Source organism: Diceros bicornis, chromosome 28 (genome assembly GCF_020826845.1).
Source record: "Diceros bicornis minor isolate mBicDic1 chromosome 28, mDicBic1.mat.cur, whole genome shotgun sequence".
Taxonomy (NCBI): domain Eukaryota; kingdom Metazoa; phylum Chordata; class Mammalia; order Perissodactyla; family Rhinocerotidae; genus Diceros; species Diceros bicornis.
In genome coordinates this window covers 32,475,326-32,494,588 of record NC_080767.1, presented here as the reverse complement: position 1 = coordinate 32,494,588, position 19,263 = coordinate 32,475,326, and the positions used below count along the sequence as shown (strand labels likewise).

At 37.2% G+C, this 19,263-nt stretch overlaps 1 protein-coding gene across 4 annotated transcripts in view; it reads left to right on the top strand.

Moving 5' to 3' along the window:
* The window catches only part of DENND1A (DENN domain containing 1A), a 502,861-nt gene that overhangs the window by 119,874 nt on the left and 363,724 nt on the right, over nt 1–19,263 (top strand). For 3 of the 4 annotated variants that reach the window (XM_058524001.1, XM_058524002.1, XM_058524000.1), the window contains one exon: nt 18,850–18,899. The exons of the other annotated variant lie outside the window; for it this stretch is intronic. In XM_058524001.1, the coding sequence (XP_058379984.1) occupies nt 18,850–18,899 (50 nt within the window). The remainder of the gene's footprint in view (nt 1–18,849; nt 18,900–19,263) is intronic. 4 annotated transcript variants of the gene reach the window in all.

The following is a 19,263-nucleotide window of genomic DNA, read 5'->3' as shown; positions in this document are numbered from 1 at the left end:
ATAATATGTCAAAAGACATTACACACACCGTTGTAAAATGTATTAGTTATAATACGATTACTTCTTGTACTAAAACATGTAGAATTAATAAGTTGTTCTCACAGTTGCACTTTTTATAGCCTGTTTGTCCTAAGAGTGGCGATTAGAGTTGAGTGTGCTAGAAGTTGCTTCTCTAGTGCGCTCATCTATATTTTGATGAACTATAGTGAGTGTCTTAGAGCTCTTTAGATAGAGATCTGAGCACACTTACCCACCTCTCTATATGTAGATCGCTGTTTAGAGTTGCAGGTAATTTTTCTTTCCACTGGCACTGAAACAGAAGTTATAATGAAACCAACAATTTTTATGCGTTTATAGAAACTATAAAAATTTTATGGAAATCTTTATATAGAAACTAACTGTTCTTGTACAAGCTCTATAAGCAATGTAGAAACATGGTACATTGGGAAAAATAAAAATGTACCCTTTCTTTTATGGTTTTATATGGTCTATGTGATTTTAAAATTTCACTATAGGCAGTTAAGCAAATTATAAAAACATACATCACCTATATACTAAAAAGGAGCAAAAATATGTTGCATAACTTAGGCTAATTGTGATGGAAATTGGCATTTCTGAGTTGCGTGTAATTGCTTAAATATGGAGTTTTCATCTGTTCATGCCTCAGGTATGCTCTAAAGAAAACATTTCTTAAGCTCACAGTTATTCACAGTATAACCTATGTAAATGGATTGGAAGATTCTGATTAGAAAAGCAACAGAGATAATATTTAATCAAGACTTGCTACTTGTATGTTAGTGATTGCCTTATTCTTTTGGTGAGCTCCTGTGCATGAAAACTTTTACATTATTTTCTTCCAAATCTTGATAAGCCAGAGTAAACATTTCTTTTCAAAACTTGTTCATGTGCAGGGTTCATTGAAAAAATACTCTAATAAGAAAATTACAGATATAGTCCACAGTGCCTACATTTTTTGTTGCTATGAAAGAAAGCCTCATTGTACCAACATTGTATAATATGACACACGTTTAATATTTATACAAAATATGAAACAAATGATAAAATTTGATTTTTCTCATTATTACTAGGCAGAGAAATGTAAACAGCAGTTTACCTGCTCTGTATAAAATGTGACATTGATTTCACAAAGATTCTGCCAGTCTTTCTGTAGTGACTTGCCTAAGCCATAGAATCTTCGAGTTGGAATTGAGTTGGAATTTGGTTTTGTGGTCCTTAGAGCCTTGCATTCACCAATCTCACAAAAAAATAGAATCAGACCTAAGTGTATCCCATTTTTCTCAGAAATTGTTGAGCTTTCTTTTTTCCCCATTCTTCTCTAAAGTGGATGCTGTCATGCTTCCAACGTACTCATACAGTCTGTTCAGATTTGATCCACTTTAAATGGTGAGATCAAGTTTGGTCCTGGAAACTTTTTATGACACCATACAGCATGGAACAGAATTTGTCAATTCATTTGAATCTCATCCAAAGGACTTACATATATAAGGGTCAAATGATCACACTTTAAAATGGTTCCATAACCTCGCCTTAAAAAGACTAATTTATAAGTGGCTGCATGTTTTGATTTTTTTTTCTCATGTCTGTTTTTGGTGGCAGAAACTGTCTAGGAGACTAGATTTGATTTTGTGCATTAACTGAGTGAGAGATTGGTAAGTGAGTGTCTGCAGAGTGTGAGCCAGGAACCATACCAGGTAAAGAGGAAGAGAGAAGTAGAAGATTCCATCTCACTGTCTAGTAGGCTACAAGGGTGATGCATGTGCCTGGTGTTTTGTAGAAAAATGACATGGCCACAAATTGGAGATGTCTCTGAAAGCTAGGACCTTTGGGTAGTAATGCCACTATGTAATCACATTCCTGCAATTTCTTGTTCTTTGTGTTGTGAAGCCATAGATGTTGGTCAAGTTAACGAGTTGTGCGGAGAAATCCAAGTGGAATGTCTTGGAGCTGCCCTTAAAGAAGTTCATCTTTCAGGGTTGTTTTAGATATGTGCTTTTCAGAGTCACTGTTGATTCATGGATTTTTCAACCTCCTGCTTAAAAATGTCCGTTTCCATATTTCCTAGTAACTTGGCAGTCTGCGATTGTAGGTGGACACGTAATTTTCTCATCCACAGATATAAACTCGCAGTCTCTTCAGACCGTAAAACCTGGGAGGTGATTGTTTCGCATAGTAGCAACAAAGCACCCTGCTGAAGCAGCTTTCTTCAAGTAGTATGTCAGTATCGATGATTGCCACTAAATGTAGCCGTTTTGATGGACCACATTACAGATTTCGAAAAGATTCATTGATAGATTGCAGATGTATAAATGCATCCCATATTAAACATCTGCTTCTTTGTATGTGTTTAAAAGTGTCCTGTTCTTGATGACTGGCTTGTTTAAATGTTTTTCAAGTATAGGCTCATGGATGGGTAAAAAATAATCCTAAAAAATAGTCTATCACGTGTTGCCTTTTGTTTCCTCCTCTGCTCTTACAAGTCAAATTTATCACCTTGGTCAAATGTCAGGTTGCTGCTTTTAAAGTGTTTGCTGAAGAAAAACCACTTCGTATATAAGAGGTACTATTCTGTCATGTCTATATCCTGAGTTTTTTCCCCCATTTCCAGAAGAGGGTGAATTTAAGAATGGGATGGGGTTGAACTGGCTTCTTAATGAAACTGTATTTCAAAACCTTAAACATTTACTAAACTCAGTTGAAAAATTGATACATTTTCTGACTTAAAGCTCTTCTTTTAAGTTGAAGATTTCTTCCCAATTTGGTCACTCCCCAGCTGTTAGAGTTATATAGAAGGAACTCATTAAAAAGACGAATTCTTTTTGCGCTGTTCTTTCTGAAAGCGCGCCAAGCTACACAGCTACGTTGCACTGCTACTGACTTGAATCTGACTCGGGAAATGGTAATTACGCAATCCTTACTTACTCATTCTTATTAGAAGTGTTCTCCTGGTTTTGTTCTGGCTCCAAAAAAGCCCCAGTAAATTTAGACATCTGTGAATACTATTGCATGGTCTTGTGTCTGGTCAGTTACCCAATGCTATAGCTAAGTGGGCTCTGGCTGCTTTTGAGAGATGTAGTCTTGAGTCCTAACTTTAGCCTTATGTAATCAGTCCCTGTTACTCATTGGGATGCACCTACAAATCTGCAGTCATCAAGTCCTGTTCATTATTCCTCCTAAATTGCTCTCTAGTCTGTCCTATTCTGCTATTTCCTTCTGCATTCACACTCAGCTTTTCTCCTGTGGACTCTTCCTGATGGCCTACAACCCAATGACCTTGTAATCGCTACTCTCTATAAGGTGGCCAGAGATATCTTTCTGAAACCTAAATCAAATCACACCATTTCTTTTTAGTCAAAACTCTTGATGGTTCCCTGGTGCCTTCAAGACCTATTCCAAATTTCCTAACTTGGATTTAAGGCTCATCACAGTCTGACCTTGATTCAACCTCCAGCCTAGTTTCCTACCACTCCCCTTTATAACCAGACGTAGAACGCCTCACTATTCCCAGCATGGTTTGCTTTCTCCCACCCCTATATTTTTGACCAGGCTGTTTTTATGGTTGAAATGCCTTCCTTATTCCACCCTACCCCCAGCCCCCCCCCCCATACTTCTGTTCAGCATTAAATGCCCTGCTTGTATCACTTCTTGGTGAAACTTGCCCTGACTGAATTAGTCACCCTATCTTTGGCACTTGGAGAGCGCTTGGAACATTGACTCCTTATATTGTATTGTTTACTTGTCTGTCAATCTGTGAACTCCTCAAGTATAGGAATGACTATAGTCAGAGCCTCTTCTTAGCAGCTAGCATAAATTAGGGGCCAGTGAATAATTATGAATATGAAGTATGTAATACACAGACATAATTGCTAAGGAGTTCAGATTCCAGAAAGGAGAGTGCAGAGGCGTGATAATGGTGATTAAGAGCAGACTTTGAAGCCCAACTGCTTGGGTTTGAATCCCAGCTATGTCATTTACTGGGATTTACCTCTTTGGGATTTCATTTCCTCACCTCTAAACTAGAGATAATCATAGTAAAGACCTCATAGCATTGTTGTAAGGGTTAAGTGATTTGAAATGTGTAGAGTGCTCCGAATAATACCTGGCATCTAATAATAACCAATAGTTATGTAGTGCCTACTATTTTTAGGGGTAGATTTAAGGTAGCAGAGTAATTCGATTTTGGTACTTTTGTTTTGTCAGGTATTAGGGTTATGTGTGATAACTTTTGCCTCTGGAATTTTAGACTGATCCTAGGAAGAATTCTGGAAAACCTTTCCTTTCTAAGCCCATACTGCTCTAGAGCAAAATTTAGAGAAGTCACAAAGGTAAGAAAGAGTACTTTAAGTAAAGATGAAGAGAGATAATCCGAAACAGTTCCTGAATATTTGTTTTAAAATATACTGAAAATATGGAAACTCTTCAAATGGTGATGAAGGGCTTTCAAATAACTATTTTTAATTTATTTTACTTCAGTTGTGAAGTCTGTATATTGAGACTTTCCATGGTCAAAACCTCAGAAATTTAGTAATGGGTCCCGCTGTCCTTGTAAATTAGCCCCTTTGGTTGCATATAGAACTTTGTATTATTGTGTTAGCTTTCATTTTTTGAGTACTTAAGAGTATTTAAGTAGAGTTAAGATTCCTCTGGCTACCATAATTTCAAAGTGTCTAATTTTGGTCAGTTTCAAATTTCAAATGTGATATAACATGAAGCCCAGACTGTGGACTAATCCATATGTGTGTGTGTGCGTATATAGCAGGTCGTGGTTGTGGGTTGAAATGAAAAGGTATTTATAAAAGAATTAAGATGGTCTTTTAAAGAAAATTGAGCTTGTCAAAGATCATTTACTTATTGCGAAATATTGTTTCACATTGCTTTTATCCCTGGAATATTCTTATCTTATAATTATACTAGACAAGCCTGCTTATCTAGTAAATACTGACTCATCTCTCAAAAGTCAGCCCACATGTCACCACCTCTGAGGATCTTTCACACCCTCTGGGTACCTGACAGTACCTTCCTATTTCCTTAACCATACTTCTGTCAGAAAACCTAAAACACTTTATTGCACTGGTTTACATATCCGCTTCATGTCCACATTCCTAGGACCTGGTAGTGTACGTGGATGTTAGTAGGCTGAATGTTTGATATATCGTAATAGACTGAATAGTGTTCACACTGTCATCAGTGAGCTCAGGATTTGAACGAGGGTAGGACAAACCAAAATATACGTTTATTAAATCTCATATTACCCAGCAGAGGCTTAGCCTGAGCATTTAAGATTCCTGTATTTGAATGTATTTCAAACATGATGCCTCTTTAGTAACATCTAGTTTTAGAAGTGTAAACTGTAAATTGTTGAGGACATTATTTTTATCAGAGAACTCTTCCAACCTGCCAGATACTTACAATTTCTGGAGCTCTAAATCCCTGGTAAATTGAGAAGTATTTCTGAATTTTTAAAATGTATCTGTTATAATGAACAGATTTAATGGCAGCTCAGATACATTTCATTATTCATGTCTCGCTTATTTAACAAATAGCATCTCCCCTAAAAATTTTAAGTCTTTTTTTGGTATGTTTGGCCCAAAGAAAAGTAGAAGGCAAAGACTCCCATGTTGGATGAGATTTGGCTTTGGAAATGTCACTTTGGGCAAAAGCTTTACTTTTTCATCCTCATTTTTTTCATCTGTAAAACAGGGAAGTAATACTAATTTTGTAGAGTTGGCAGGAGAAGTGGGCATGATACACAATACCTGAATTAGTATTGTTCTATAAATGTTTTCTGATGTAGCATGAGCACAATGAAGCAAAGAGAAGATTTTGTTGCTTCCATGTAATTAATGATGTCTGGTATTGCATTAAGTCCTGGAATGTAGATAAGTCCTTGATGTGGATAAAGAGCTTGGAATCAAGTGACAAAAACTAACTCTTATAACACCACTCCCCAATTTCCCCTCACAAGGCAGATGGAACAGCTATTCGTTCTTTCAATACCCTCCAGACAAGCCTTGATTTTCCCTCTCTCTAAGATTCTGATGACCATAGCATCCAAGCCAGGGCACACTTTTGTGAGTGAAAGGGGGCACCATGATTACACAGAGATAATGAGCATAACCAGGAGGTCCTGGGCGAGCTGGCACATAAGGTTACCCTAACCTGAGACCCTTTGACACAACAACACAAATCTTTCACTCCACTGCTACAACTGGAAAGTGAGGTGGGAGAGAGGCTTCAGTTTCATTCAGCACGGAGGGCTACCATTGCAGAGTTTTAGCTGTATGAGTGCGTGTGACTTTGGAGAAAGAATCCTAATAGGGACTGAAAATGAGATCTCTCTCTTGAATATCTCATTTGTAGTCGACAAAGCAGCAGGCTGAGGATTGTGGGAAGAGCTTGAGCTCCAGGGAAATATGAACTTGGGTTTGAATCTTAGCTTTTCCACCTGTTTCCAGTTAGGCAAGTCACTTCACCGTTCTACCTGAAACTCACTTTACTGGGCTTTCAAGGTTCAGTTCGTGTATAAGAGGGTGATAATGTCTACGTAAGATTACTGGTAGGATCATTGAGTAAAACTTCTAGCACAGGACGTGACACGTGTTAGTTGTTTTGTCATTCCCCTTCCACTTGTCACTTAACCGCCTCCAGAAAGCAGGTGACCATTGGTATATGAAAAATAAAGGCTAAATTAGAAGAAACTTATAGAAGTCAATTAGATACTTTAAATTAGATACATAGTTCTTATGTTATTAGGCATAAATGGTAAACCTTTGACAGAAATGACTAATATTATGTATATACAAACTTTAATAGTTTTCTCTATTCTCTTCATTTTGTATATCAAGAATAAATATTGATTCTCTGATAAATTCAAGTCTCCTTTGGCCCATGTGGTCTCATTTCTTCCTATGAGGATTAAATAAGAAGACTTGTAGACTGATAGCACAGTGCTTGGCAATAGTAAGTGCTCAGTTAATGCTGTTTTTTTTTCCTTTCTAAATCTCCAGACTGTCATCCAATCATTTTTCAGCACCATCATTCACTGGATGTTTCCTCTGTGCTAGGTCCTGTGCTAGACACTGGCAATGGATATAATCACTACCTTTCTTAATTCAGTCTGTGGGGAAGACAGACCTGTAAATATATTTAATCAATTCCAAGATGCACTTTTTTTTCATATTTTAACATCTCTGAAATTGGGATGCATCTTACAGTTGATGGTATATCATTTCATTTGCAGCATTTTTTCCTCCAGTGGTACTGAAAAATAATAGTCTTATAATCAATGGCTTCTTAGATGCAATGATATACAACAGCTTACTGCAGTAGAAAGTCATGCTTTCTCTGTATACAGTGAAATGGACTTTGGGAGCTCAGAAGAAATACCAGATATTGGGTATTGAAGAGAGATGAAGAGAGATTGAAGCTGGTCCTATTCAAATTTGTTACAATTCCTTTGTTACTCTCTTTACCACAACCCCTCTCCCTGCTGCCTGGGTTATCATTAAGGCTCCTGTGTGGGGCTCCTCTTCCTTCTCAGAGGCCTGACAGGCGCCCAATTGTGTGTCTTTTCCCTCCTGTGGAAGTGTAGGGTCCTGAGATGATGGTCAGTCTGGTGATAGGAATGATAGCAACAGGACTGGCGTGGGAACTCAGGAGAGGTGAGGAGCTCACTGAGAATAGCTTCTAAATGCCCCTGGAACCTGGAAGACTTGGGGGTAGATGGAGGGGTTAGAAAGGGATATGCAAGTGGCATGTAAAAGGATTCAAACCCTCCTAGTGACTTCCCATGTGCTAGGATAAAGTCCAGACTCCTTAACATGCCCTTTAAGGCCACACATGTTTTGGCCCTTGCCAACCTGTCCAACCTCATCTTCTGCCACTCTCTCCCTCGCCTCCTCTGCTCCAACATTCCAGGCTTCTTTTGGTTCTTTGAATGTGCCAAGGGCACTTGCTCAGTGGACCTTGCTCATGCTGTTTCTTTTCTTGGCCTTTCTCTCCCTATCCCTCTTCCAGTCTTTGGTCAACACCTACTCATTCCTTAAGTCTCAGCTCAAAAATGTCACTACTTGAGATGCCTTTCTTGACCCTTCCATCTAAATTCAGTCACCTGTCATTTTGTCTTAGAGCACTCTTCTTTCACAGCTCTGGTCATAATTTGAATTATGTATTAGTGTATTCATTTGCATAACGTCTGTCTTTCCAACTAGATCCTAAGCTCCATGCAGACAGGGTCTTTAGCACATTGTCTGGTTCTAAATGTTATCTTGCTTAAGGAAATACTTCAGCTTTCTTTTCTAAGATGACTTTGAAATATGCTTGATTTCAGGGCTACCTTGTCCCCTTTCTTGTTTATTAACACTTGGGAAGGTTTTAAGGAATCAGAAGCTTTTCTTTACAGTTATTTTGAAATGAACAACCATGGCAAATGCTTGAATCTAGTCATACAAGATCCATGTAGTGGATCATCTACATCCCCAGCAAGTATTAGTGGTGGTCTGAGATCCTTTCTTGTTCTGATGGGGTGAAAGAGATTAGCAAGCAGCAGTGTACCAGGAGCCTAGATAATGTGTCTGGATTTTCGACATGTTGAGCTTGAAGTACCTGTGGGACATGAGGCAGAAATGTCCAAAAGGCAGTTGGAATAGAGACCTGGTGCTGGAGAGGTAGTTTAAAAGTAAAGATTTGAATTTGAGTCATTCACCTAGTGATGATGATTGAAATTAAAGTGTAAGTAGATTATTATGGAGGAGGACGCAGAGAGAAGAGAAGGAAGATAAAATCCTGGGAAACACATTTAAGGGAAAGGAATTGAAAGAGGGGCCAGAAATTGAGTATGAGAGAGGCAGGAAGAGGCCCCTCTATGTTCCACATCTAGCAAAATGTTGGGCATGTAACGTGTTTGAGTGAGTGCCGAGTAAAGCACCAGAAAATGCTTTCCTTTGAATATTGCTTTTTAAGATATTATAAACAAAATAAGTCTCAAATTGAAGAGCTCTCAACAATCCAGAGAGCAGAGCATGAATCCATTTATCTGTCAAGAAAACCCCTGGACCTTGCCTGTAGTAGTGAATTGTTAATTTAAGAAGGAATTGTTTCTCTGAAGAGTTCATGCCACAAAACAATTGTGAATTCTTAGTGGTGAGAATGTCTTATTTTTAATGCTTTGTATTTTTTTTTTTTGCATTTTAAATAATTTCCAAAAAAAGAGCATATTTGTATGCAGTAGACATTTGGCCATTTAACAATTATCATGTGTGAATTGTTGGATCACTAGAGAACCAACATGATTGGCATTGTCATTTTACCTTTCAGGAATTTCTAATTTTGAGTTTTGGGGTGTTGGTGAGTTTGTTCAGGTTATGTTGTGTGACCAGCTCCTTGACACTCTAGATCAGGAGTTGGCAGACTACAGCCAGCTGCCACATCCTGCCTGGGGCTGGTTTTTTTGTGGCCTTTGAGCTAAGATGGTTTTTACATTTTGGAAGAATAATTTAAAAAAAAGAAAATGGAGAAAGAAGAATCTGTGACAGAGACCATAAGTGGCCTGCAAAGCCTAAAATATTTTTTACTGTCTGGCCTAATTTTAGAGGAAAAGTTTGCTGAAGTGAACCAGAATTTCATAGGAAAACTTCAAATTGATGACTGCAGTTCCAGAGTGTCTTGCATGTCGTAAGCTTTTTCTTTTCTTTTTATTTATTTACTTATTTTTTTTGGTGAGGAAGACTGGCCCTGAGCTAACATCCGTTGCCAATCTTCTTTGCTGAGGAAGATTAGCCTTGCGCTAACATCTGTGCCCATCCTTCTCAATTTTGTATATGGGACACCACCACAGCATGGCTAGATGAGCGGTGGGTAGGTCTGCACCTGGAATCTGAACCCGTGAAACACGGGCCGCTGAAGTGGAGCATGTGAACTTACCCACTGCGCCATCGGGCCAGCCCATTAAGCCTTTTCTTTTAAATAGAGACTTAGCTGTTGGATTATGAGTACACGTTTTCATTGGTGATATGTGAACTTGATTGATTGAAAGCTGCCTTGTGTGACTTGACAGTATGGTCAGAGGGTAGAAGGCCTCTGTCCTGTCTGGTATCTCCTAGAATGGTTCTGGAAAATGTTTAAACCTATTCCAGTACCATTTCTGTGTTTAATTGATACCAGGCAGCCTCAGGTAAACACTAGCATCCACATGTTGGAGCAAAGTATGTAAAGTAAAATAAAACATATATGTGAAATTAAATTATTTTCTTTGTTTGCATTTTGCTGGCCCTTTGAAGAGACATTTTCTAATGGCAAAAGGAGGAAATCTTTGAGTATTAGATTTTAGAAGACTATTTGAATTGTACCATTTTTCTTATTTCAATAGTGTTTCATATCACCTGCCTTCTGTCTTTGTAATGAGATGTCGTCGATCTGTTCTGAGTATAAATGTCCTCAGTTCTTGAATCCTCCTGATATCGTTGTATCAGAATCTGCAAGTTGCGGGAAATAAAAGTTGATTTGAAACAGTTCTGTAATTGGAGATGACTGTTTGGTGAGGCCCTGTCTAATCAATTGCTAAATAATTCTCTCTCAAAAGTGAATTTGATATTTACATTTTGCTTTTCATATTCTGATCACAGTGCTTGTTGACGGTGTCTGACATCCCCTGCCTCTGGATAAATAAAACCTATTATTTCCTTTTCAGCATTTTAAGCTATTACTCTCATACAAAGGCCAAGAAGCAGAAGGTTAGATATATTACCAAACTATGATTCCGTCTATCCGAAGAAGCTGGGAACCTTGATTAATATGCCTTGTTAACTGATGATTTCAGTTTCATACTGATAGTGCTGGAATAATTTGTATAAACCAAGCAGTACAGATTCCTTATTTTAGCACTAAGACTTACAAAGGCTTCTTTTAGCAGCCTTTAATTTTGTACTTATGTATGTGACATAGCCTGTGGCTGTGATAGCTACTGTGAATCTCCAGTTGTTTGGGGATGAAAGGAGGAGGCAGCTGGAAACTCGGTAGCTACATCTAGCTGTCTACCTAGAGCAGGCCTTGATTTCAAGTTTATCTAAACAAGCTCGACTAATCCCAACTATCTAGGGGGATCCACTGTCAAAACAAGCAGCGTGGCCCTGAGGCAAACACAGCTACACAGAAATGAAGGCTGGGGCTTCCAATACTCCGATGACTGCATAGTGGAGGCTTTTTTTCCCCCCTGAAAGAGGGTAAGAGAGGTAGAATTTGCATAATGCCTTTTCATTGGAAACTTTTGGAAAGCTGACAGACCTCCAGCTTATAGATCTGTAGCCACAATACAGAGTCTATAGGAGAATCCTTGAATGACCTAACCATATTGAAAGAAAATATAAAAGCGTCCAAGTATAGCCAAGTGAGAGAGGAAAAGAGGCTGATGCATTGTCTAACATCTGCTGTACTTCTCGTTAGTTTTGTTCTTTGCTATTCTGTGTGGACTTTGGAGAAGCCTAAGACAGCCTAACATGAATCCTATAATCTTCCTTCTGAATATTTATGTAGCGTGCCAGCTTCTAAGCTGTCCTTTGCGTTTTCCTACTTCCCCCTCATTTTCATGCTCTCAAATGAGGCCAACATTTCAAAAGCTAAATAAATGTTTGTGAATGTTTATAAAAGATTTGCATAAATTTGTCCTTGTCTGACAAAGATCACTTTTTTCTTATGCCAGTTCTGAAAAAAAATTTTTTAAGGTTTTGGTGCTTGTCTTGACAACAAAGTCCCGCATCCCAGAACAATGATTGCTGATTAAGTGGGTATGCAATTGTGACTGAATAGGCTTTCAAGTTACTGGGTAAAAAGGTCTATCATCTGAAGGCTGAATTATAGAATTTAGAAAACGTTATCAGAAGTACACATTTAAATCTATTTTTTGGTACCATATCATTAGGTAAGACAAAGAGTTCTTACAAGGTAAAAGGAAAGTATAACCACCCATGATTTTAAAAATTCTCCTGTATAAATTTTAATAATTAGAATGTTTCAATAACTCAGAATATCATGTTTCTTTTCTATGGTTGAACATATTTAAAAATAATTTTTAGACCTTTAGGCACTTTTTGGAAACTGTAAGTCTACCGGTTGTATGTGTTAAAGTGGTTACTGGGGTGGTGATCAGAGGAAAGATACCAGGCAGTCCTTTAAGATATCTGAATGCACAAACAAATCTTGAGAAAATATGAACTACGTGAAATATGCGTTAGGGCTTAATTATAGGGGACACACACATACACACACACACAGCTCAGACTCGTGTGCCGCCGACGTGTTTGCTTGAATTCATTTGTCTTTTAAAATTAGAATGGATTTTGTGGGGTGGCAGGGGATGTTGTGGGTAGAGGTGCTAATTTAGTTCAGAGATATTCGAAGATTGGCAAGAGAGAGAGGTAACAGCCAGTTCTGTTAGTCCTTTGGTTGTATTGGTTTAGAGGTTTAAGTTGTCATTAAGGCACAAACTAGAGCCACTTCTCTGACACAGTTTTTATCACATCTGCTAGGCTCGTGTCCCAAGAGGAGACGTGGAGAGCAGTGAATTCAGCATGGGCCCATTATCGACTGCTTTTTCGTGTGTTGTAAAAGGAGTGAGACCTCAGGGAGGCTTGGAGCCTCCTCCCGTGTAATGTCCAAGTCAGATTTGAAGGACTGGTGGCAGGAAAGCTTTGGCCGTGGGGTGTGAATTCTAAGAAACAGAGGCACAATTAAGTTTAAAAAATTCAAGGACTTTGAGCTTGATAATGAAAGATTTTTTTCTAGACTAATGTGAACAGAAAAGTTACCCATCTGTGCACATTTTTGTGTGCATTTAAAATATTTAAAAGCTGACAGCTTTTAATATGCTTACAAACTACTATTTCTGTCAGTGCTCTTTTTTTTTTTTTTAAATAGTATCTTTCTGAGGGCAAGTTGCTTCTTCAGTGAAACCATGTTTGCAGTTTTACTGTTGGGACCCTGTTCCTTTGGTATGTGCTGACTTGTTTTCCTCCCTCCCCCATTTTCCTTAGCCTTTCTTCCTTTTAGATATATTGATAACATAAGTGTTCAGATAATAGGATTTAAAATGTTTAAGGAAATGAGCAAAGCAAAATATTTTACAGTAATAATAAAGTCCAAGGAATTCTGTTACTGATGCCACCGAATGCTGATTGTAAGAGATTCTAACGAAATCATTTGTTCGTTTTAGAAGTATTTGAAACAAGTGTCAAGAAGTTTATTGGTGTTTAACATTGACCTTATAACTCTAGCTCTCTCATTTTCAACTTCTTTGCTGTAAGGTTTAAAGTTAATAAAATGAAATCTTAGAAGAGAGTATGTTATATATAATATTATAATTTGGGAACAACTTTGTTTTAAGTAATTTTTTGAAGAAAGTGAAGGATACAAAAGGATAAAGTGATTTTGTTAAATTTAAAAATTTTTTTACAAGATCTAGTATTTTTACTTTGGACTTAAAAGGTCATGAAGATTTATACTTAAAAGTAGTTCTAGAGGTGGCTCTTCTGCTTTGTAAACATTCCACCTACGTACTTAATATCCTTGATAATTTAAAGTTTATATGATATAGAATATCATGAATTTCTATATTTTATTATAATTTTATCTTTAAATTTTAACATTGTGCATACTAGGTGTTACACAAATTAGCATTTATAACATATGCATGACTCAAAATTAACTAAAGTTTATAAAAAGTAAACTAGAAGTAAATATTGAAATATACCAAAGAAAGGAGGCAGACTCTGGAGTATTGGAGCTGTGTTGTTGGAAATTTGACCCGGCTTTTATGTTCGGGTGTTGAAAGGCCTTTCTGTAAAATCCCTTATTCAGAGCTTTTTCACACTGAAAAAAAAGTTTGGTTGTAACTATAGTATGGATGTTGGATTTAATTTGACATTTGTAGTGAAGGAGAAAAATTATATTTCCTGTTTTCATATTTAGGAAATTTCTGATCAACATTCTTGAACCTGGGGCTAATTATGCTTCTAAGAACTTCTTACTGTTCTGTTTTACCCTTCTTAATCATAAGCATTAAAACCTATGGTAGTTTTCACTTGAGCTCCCTGGTTTTAACTGAAATGGCTTAAAGTAGAAATTTTGTTAGCTTTTTGTATGTTTGGTTTTGTATGTGTTCTGTTTTTAACTTTCAACTTGAGTTTTAAGATCATCAATCAAAGGCTTTTCTTTCAAGTCAGTTGCACTGATCTCAACTGTAGGACTTAGAGGGTCAGCGTTTCTCTCACACTATTAAAAAATTTTAAACATAGAAATAGAGTATTTTAGGAATTTGAGCTCCACTGATCTTTTCATCACATATCCAAATAAATTAGATACAGGAAACTCAGGAAATGTTCTCTCACTGTCTCCACACCTCTCCCTCCTTCACTCTCTTTGGACAAAGGTAAATTATCAACTGCTATACTAGCTTTCAGCAAGCTTCAGAGAGGCTGATTGTAGCTTTACATATTTTAAAATACATTCATTTATTCAAGCTATCTCTTTCCTTTATTTAAATGTTTTTCTGCACACATTTTCTTTTTCCTTTTGAACTATTGTTACGTGCCTCATCTCCCACATTCTGTAACCCCAGTGGACATTATCATCAGCCTGTGCTTTTGTCTTTCAGATGGCATTTATTTGTGGGTGTGTATGTCTGTGTCTGACTGTCACTTGTTTTCATCTGCCAAATACAACTAATTTTTGTTTATATCAATGAAAACAAAGTATTTGACATCTGAACTGATGGCTGTTGCAGGATCTCTTATACCCCCCGAACCCTACACCCCAAATTCAGGGTGAATTGGTTTAGCTTTCTTATTGTTAATAATCCCAGTTAACTACATCGAATTTAGTCTTCAAAGTTTTGCTTCTAGATAGGATTCTGTGATGGTTAATATTATAAATTTAAAGCTTTACCAGGTTTTTAAGAGAATGGCTCAGTTTCAGCAGAGCATAATCTACTTTCTCCCGATTGGAGTAAGTTCCCTTGATGGGCCTTCTAACTGGATGAGAATTTAAATTGGGTGAAATGAAGATAGAGATGAATGTTGAGTTCATTTCTGATTTTCATTTGCAAGTGAATCCAGTGTTAGGAGTGTTGATTGCATATTTTGGTTCATACTCTGAGGCTTTAGTATCTCCTCGTGGGCAGAGTTTTGTAGATGTTGTTGCTTTTCTACTACACTGTTCAATCTGCTGTTTAATATATGCATAACTGAAAGGTTTGTGCAACTGCCTGTCTTCCACTCTTCCCCCTCTTCCCCCTCTGCTCTTATTTCTTCCTACATGAAGTATCGTATATTTTGTTAGGAAGAAAAGCCCTTTTGGAAATTGCCTATTTCATAAATTGTCTGGTGACACAAAGGGGTTGAATGCTGTATTCTTGTCTCATTTATTTTGAAAACTTTGCTACTGAACTCACCTTAATCAATGAGCTCAGTGTTGTCTCCAATAAGTTATGTGTTGGATATATTGATTGCGAGGGATTTTAGAAAACCCGTCTGGGGTTTATAATGTCAGCAGTGTTTTCATTATGAAAAGAGTTGGAACCTGGGGACATGGAACCAGGTGGCGAATGTCCTAAAGCCAGTGGTGACATGGTGGACTGCTTCCCTCCTGGGATCTGGTTCATGCCCTGCACTTTAACTGTGGTGACTGGCTACTATAGATTCACTTTTTTGCTCATTAAAATGTTAAAAAATCAAACTGTACATAAAAAGATTTGTGAAAATATAAACTTGGGAATTGATCTGGAGAGCTGGCACAATCTTCCCCACCCCCTGCCTTAGCAATGAGGTCATTTACATTTCATCAGCTGCACTGCATCTCGAAGATCCTATTTATGTGGCAGTAGTTGAGGTTGTACTGAGGGTGGTTGTCTGAAAGAGCTTGTGTAGGCAAGAGAAAGGGGGGAGAAAACGGGAAAATTTTCATCTACAAAGAAAGTTCCCTAGCCAAAGATACAGGTTCTAGGGAGAAAAAGGGGTTGGTAACTGGCTAGTGACTATTTTCCTAGTAAAGTTAATATCGAAAGACACTGCTATAAAAATGATGCTCAAAATATGTTTAAATCAGGTTTTTAAAGTTCTCTCTCTTGGAGAGTGGTACTTTTCATATTTACGTAATGATGTTTTTCTTTGGAAAAAGAGGATGAGGTCTGTGTTTCTACATAGGGAAAACATCAGTATTAAGAAAATTGGTTTATTTCAGCAGCTTTTATTTACAAGAAACATTGCCTGTTTTTCCTTCCCTCTTCATGTCCTCCCCTTCTCAAATGAAGATGTTTCAGTTCTGATTGAGATAATATGTGAATATGCCTAATACAGAGTAGATGCTCATTTTTGTTTTCTCTTCTGATAGCACACCACCGTCTTGTTTGACTTAAATTGGAATATCAAGCTCTGGAATATCAAGCTCTTGTAATATCACAAACATGAGAAACATATTGTAATGCACAAACACGTGCCTACATTTGCCTATATTCCCTTCCCTCTCCCCTCCCCCTACCCCATTGCTTAATTAGACGTACCACCGCTTTCTTGGGTAAAAAGGAAAGCTCTTGGGAGGTGGGTTATACTCAGCCTACATTGGGTATTTTGATATTTGTTCTAATATTATCTGACAGACAAGTTCACAGTTGGTTATTACTCTTGACGTTAGAAAGTGGTAAGTAGTTTCTACATTGTAGTGAGTGGTAAGTTGGACATATTAGATTTCTTTGACTCTGCTGTAGAGCACAATACTTTCTCGTAGCCATGGGGGTCCTTTCTTTCAAACATCTTGAGGCCTTTTGGCAGCTCAACTCCAGCATAGAGTAGAGAAGCACTTCTGCACCTGTAACTTTTGAGGGGTAAAGGATAACTGTCTTTGTAGCTGATCTTGGCAGTGAGTGAGCACTTGGTACTGAGTTTGAAAGAATGCTCGCTACATATGCTCAAGGCAAGAGACGCTTTGTGGTATTTGTAACTTGAAGTGAAAGGAAATTTGTAAGGAATCTTTTTTGCGTGTTAATGAGAGTTCTGTCGGGGGGGGTTATAGTATATTTTAGACATAAGTAAAACTGCAGACATTAAAATGAGTATTTTATGTGATTCTTTTTCAATATTCGCCTGATAGTAACATCATACTCTGAGAAATTGCTCGTTTTTCTGATTCTGTATTAGCTGTTGCAATTTATTTAAATATAATGAGTTTTAAAACAATATATAAGGACTTTTGAATGCCATGTTATACAGTTAACTAATATATCAATAATGCCTCTTAGAATATGCTGAGGTATTCTTATCCACTCTTTTTCATTTTTTGGTTTCCTGTTCCTTTGCTATTTCACGACATGCCTTAACAGTGCTGTGATATATGTAGTACCAGTCCAAGATGATATTAAAAAATAGGATATGCTCAATTGAATTATGTAGGCGGAACATGCTCTGGCAGAGCAAGTCAATGTGCTTTCTGCTTCACTGAGTGGGTTATTAGATTGATGTGGTTTATTTCTTGAATGATAGAACTGGTTTTAAAAATAAATGAAGCGAGAAGCATCAATTCAGTTAGCATTGATAATTCATTATTATTGGTTAGAAAAGTGCTACATTTGTAAACTGATCTTTAATTTATCACTTGGATTAGTATTTGCAATGGGCAGGTTTGTTTTAATTTGAACCAGCTTCTCAATGACTGAAAAATGTGTTCTTCATTTTGTCTTGAAGTTGGGATTTTAAATAGTTAAAAAGCAAATCAAATGCATGAAAGGAATACTTTTTTAAAATTTATAACATTGGTCTATGAACTTGAGATAAGCACCAACTGTGGGCTGTCCAAGTCTGCAGTTAAATTAAGTCAAGCCAGAGAAAATTCTGTGAAGGAAGTAATAATTAATTACTTGTATATGCTTTTAGCTATGTGTATATATGCTGTATACGTGAAATGTGCCTGTTGGGAAAAGTCACACCCTACTGTGTATTGTCTCTCACACAGTAGTGTTCTTAATGTAAGAAGCTTTTCTTTTATGAATAAGTCTTTGAAATGTCACTCTGCTTTTTATTCCCTTTTTATACCCTTCCCCTGAATGATATGCTTGGTTTTATGTACCTACATTTTGTAAAAAGATATTTAAACTGGTAGTTTGCTTTGGATTTTCAAAAATTACAAGCAGGTAAGTGTGTCCAAATATGATAATGGCATTTAACTAGAAATAGGCATACTTAAAATTGTTACAGTTTGATTACAAAATAAATTTATGCCAGAAATGGTAACTTCTTTATAAAGTAAGTAAATGAAGTTTTAAACTCTAAAAAATGTAGTTGACAATGTTCAGGGACAATTGTCTTCAAGTTGGCTTTCTATTCTGCTTGTGATTTGGCCTATTGATGTTGGGAAGCGTTGTCTATTCCCGGCCCCCTCTGTTCCTAGGTAACAGGCAAAAACGGTGCCAGCAACAGCGGCCCTGCCAGGCCAAACCCATGTGGCTCGGTGTTATTCACTCTGATCCATATGGTCAGGCTGGAGATGGTCCCTGGAGGGGTGTTAACACTCAGCAACCCAACCGCCTCCCTCCCTTCAGAGCTTTCCTGCATGGCTCCTGCTGCTTGCCCATGTGTGATTCTTGATTAATTTTTCATTTTTAATGAAGTTTGATCATGTTTATTATTTCTCATGATTGACTGCCTGGTACTCCTCCCGTGTAATTGATAAAGCCCATATTTCTTCATCTGTCTCCTCTTTCTTTAGGGTAAAGTTGCTAGATTGTGTGCTGTGGTTATTGTTAGATTTATTGGTCCCATTAGATGTATAAATTATCTCTCTTTCTCTCCACAGGAAGTTCTACAGACTTTGACCAAGTTTTGTTTCCCCTTCTATGTGGACAGGTAGTGTCAGATTTTCAAACTTTACTAGAAAAAAAGTGTCAATAAACCTGCTGTGGAAAATAAAAACCATACCATTCTTAACATTCTGTCTGTTTGACCATGATTTTAAAATGGCTATTTTTCCAAGGTGAGTCGCAGTTTTCTCCTTTCCTGGGGATTTTTTTTGATGTTATCTAAAAGTTTAAAGCTTAAACCTTTGCATTGGTTAGTTTGTGAGATGTATTTTGCACGACATTAAATTTTTGATTTTGGTTATCAGACTCAAACCATGATTAAGAATGGTAGGTATTTAATCCAATGGTATTTAATTTTTCTTTAAATATCAATATGTTAGACTTAACAAGTAATATTACATGACTCCATG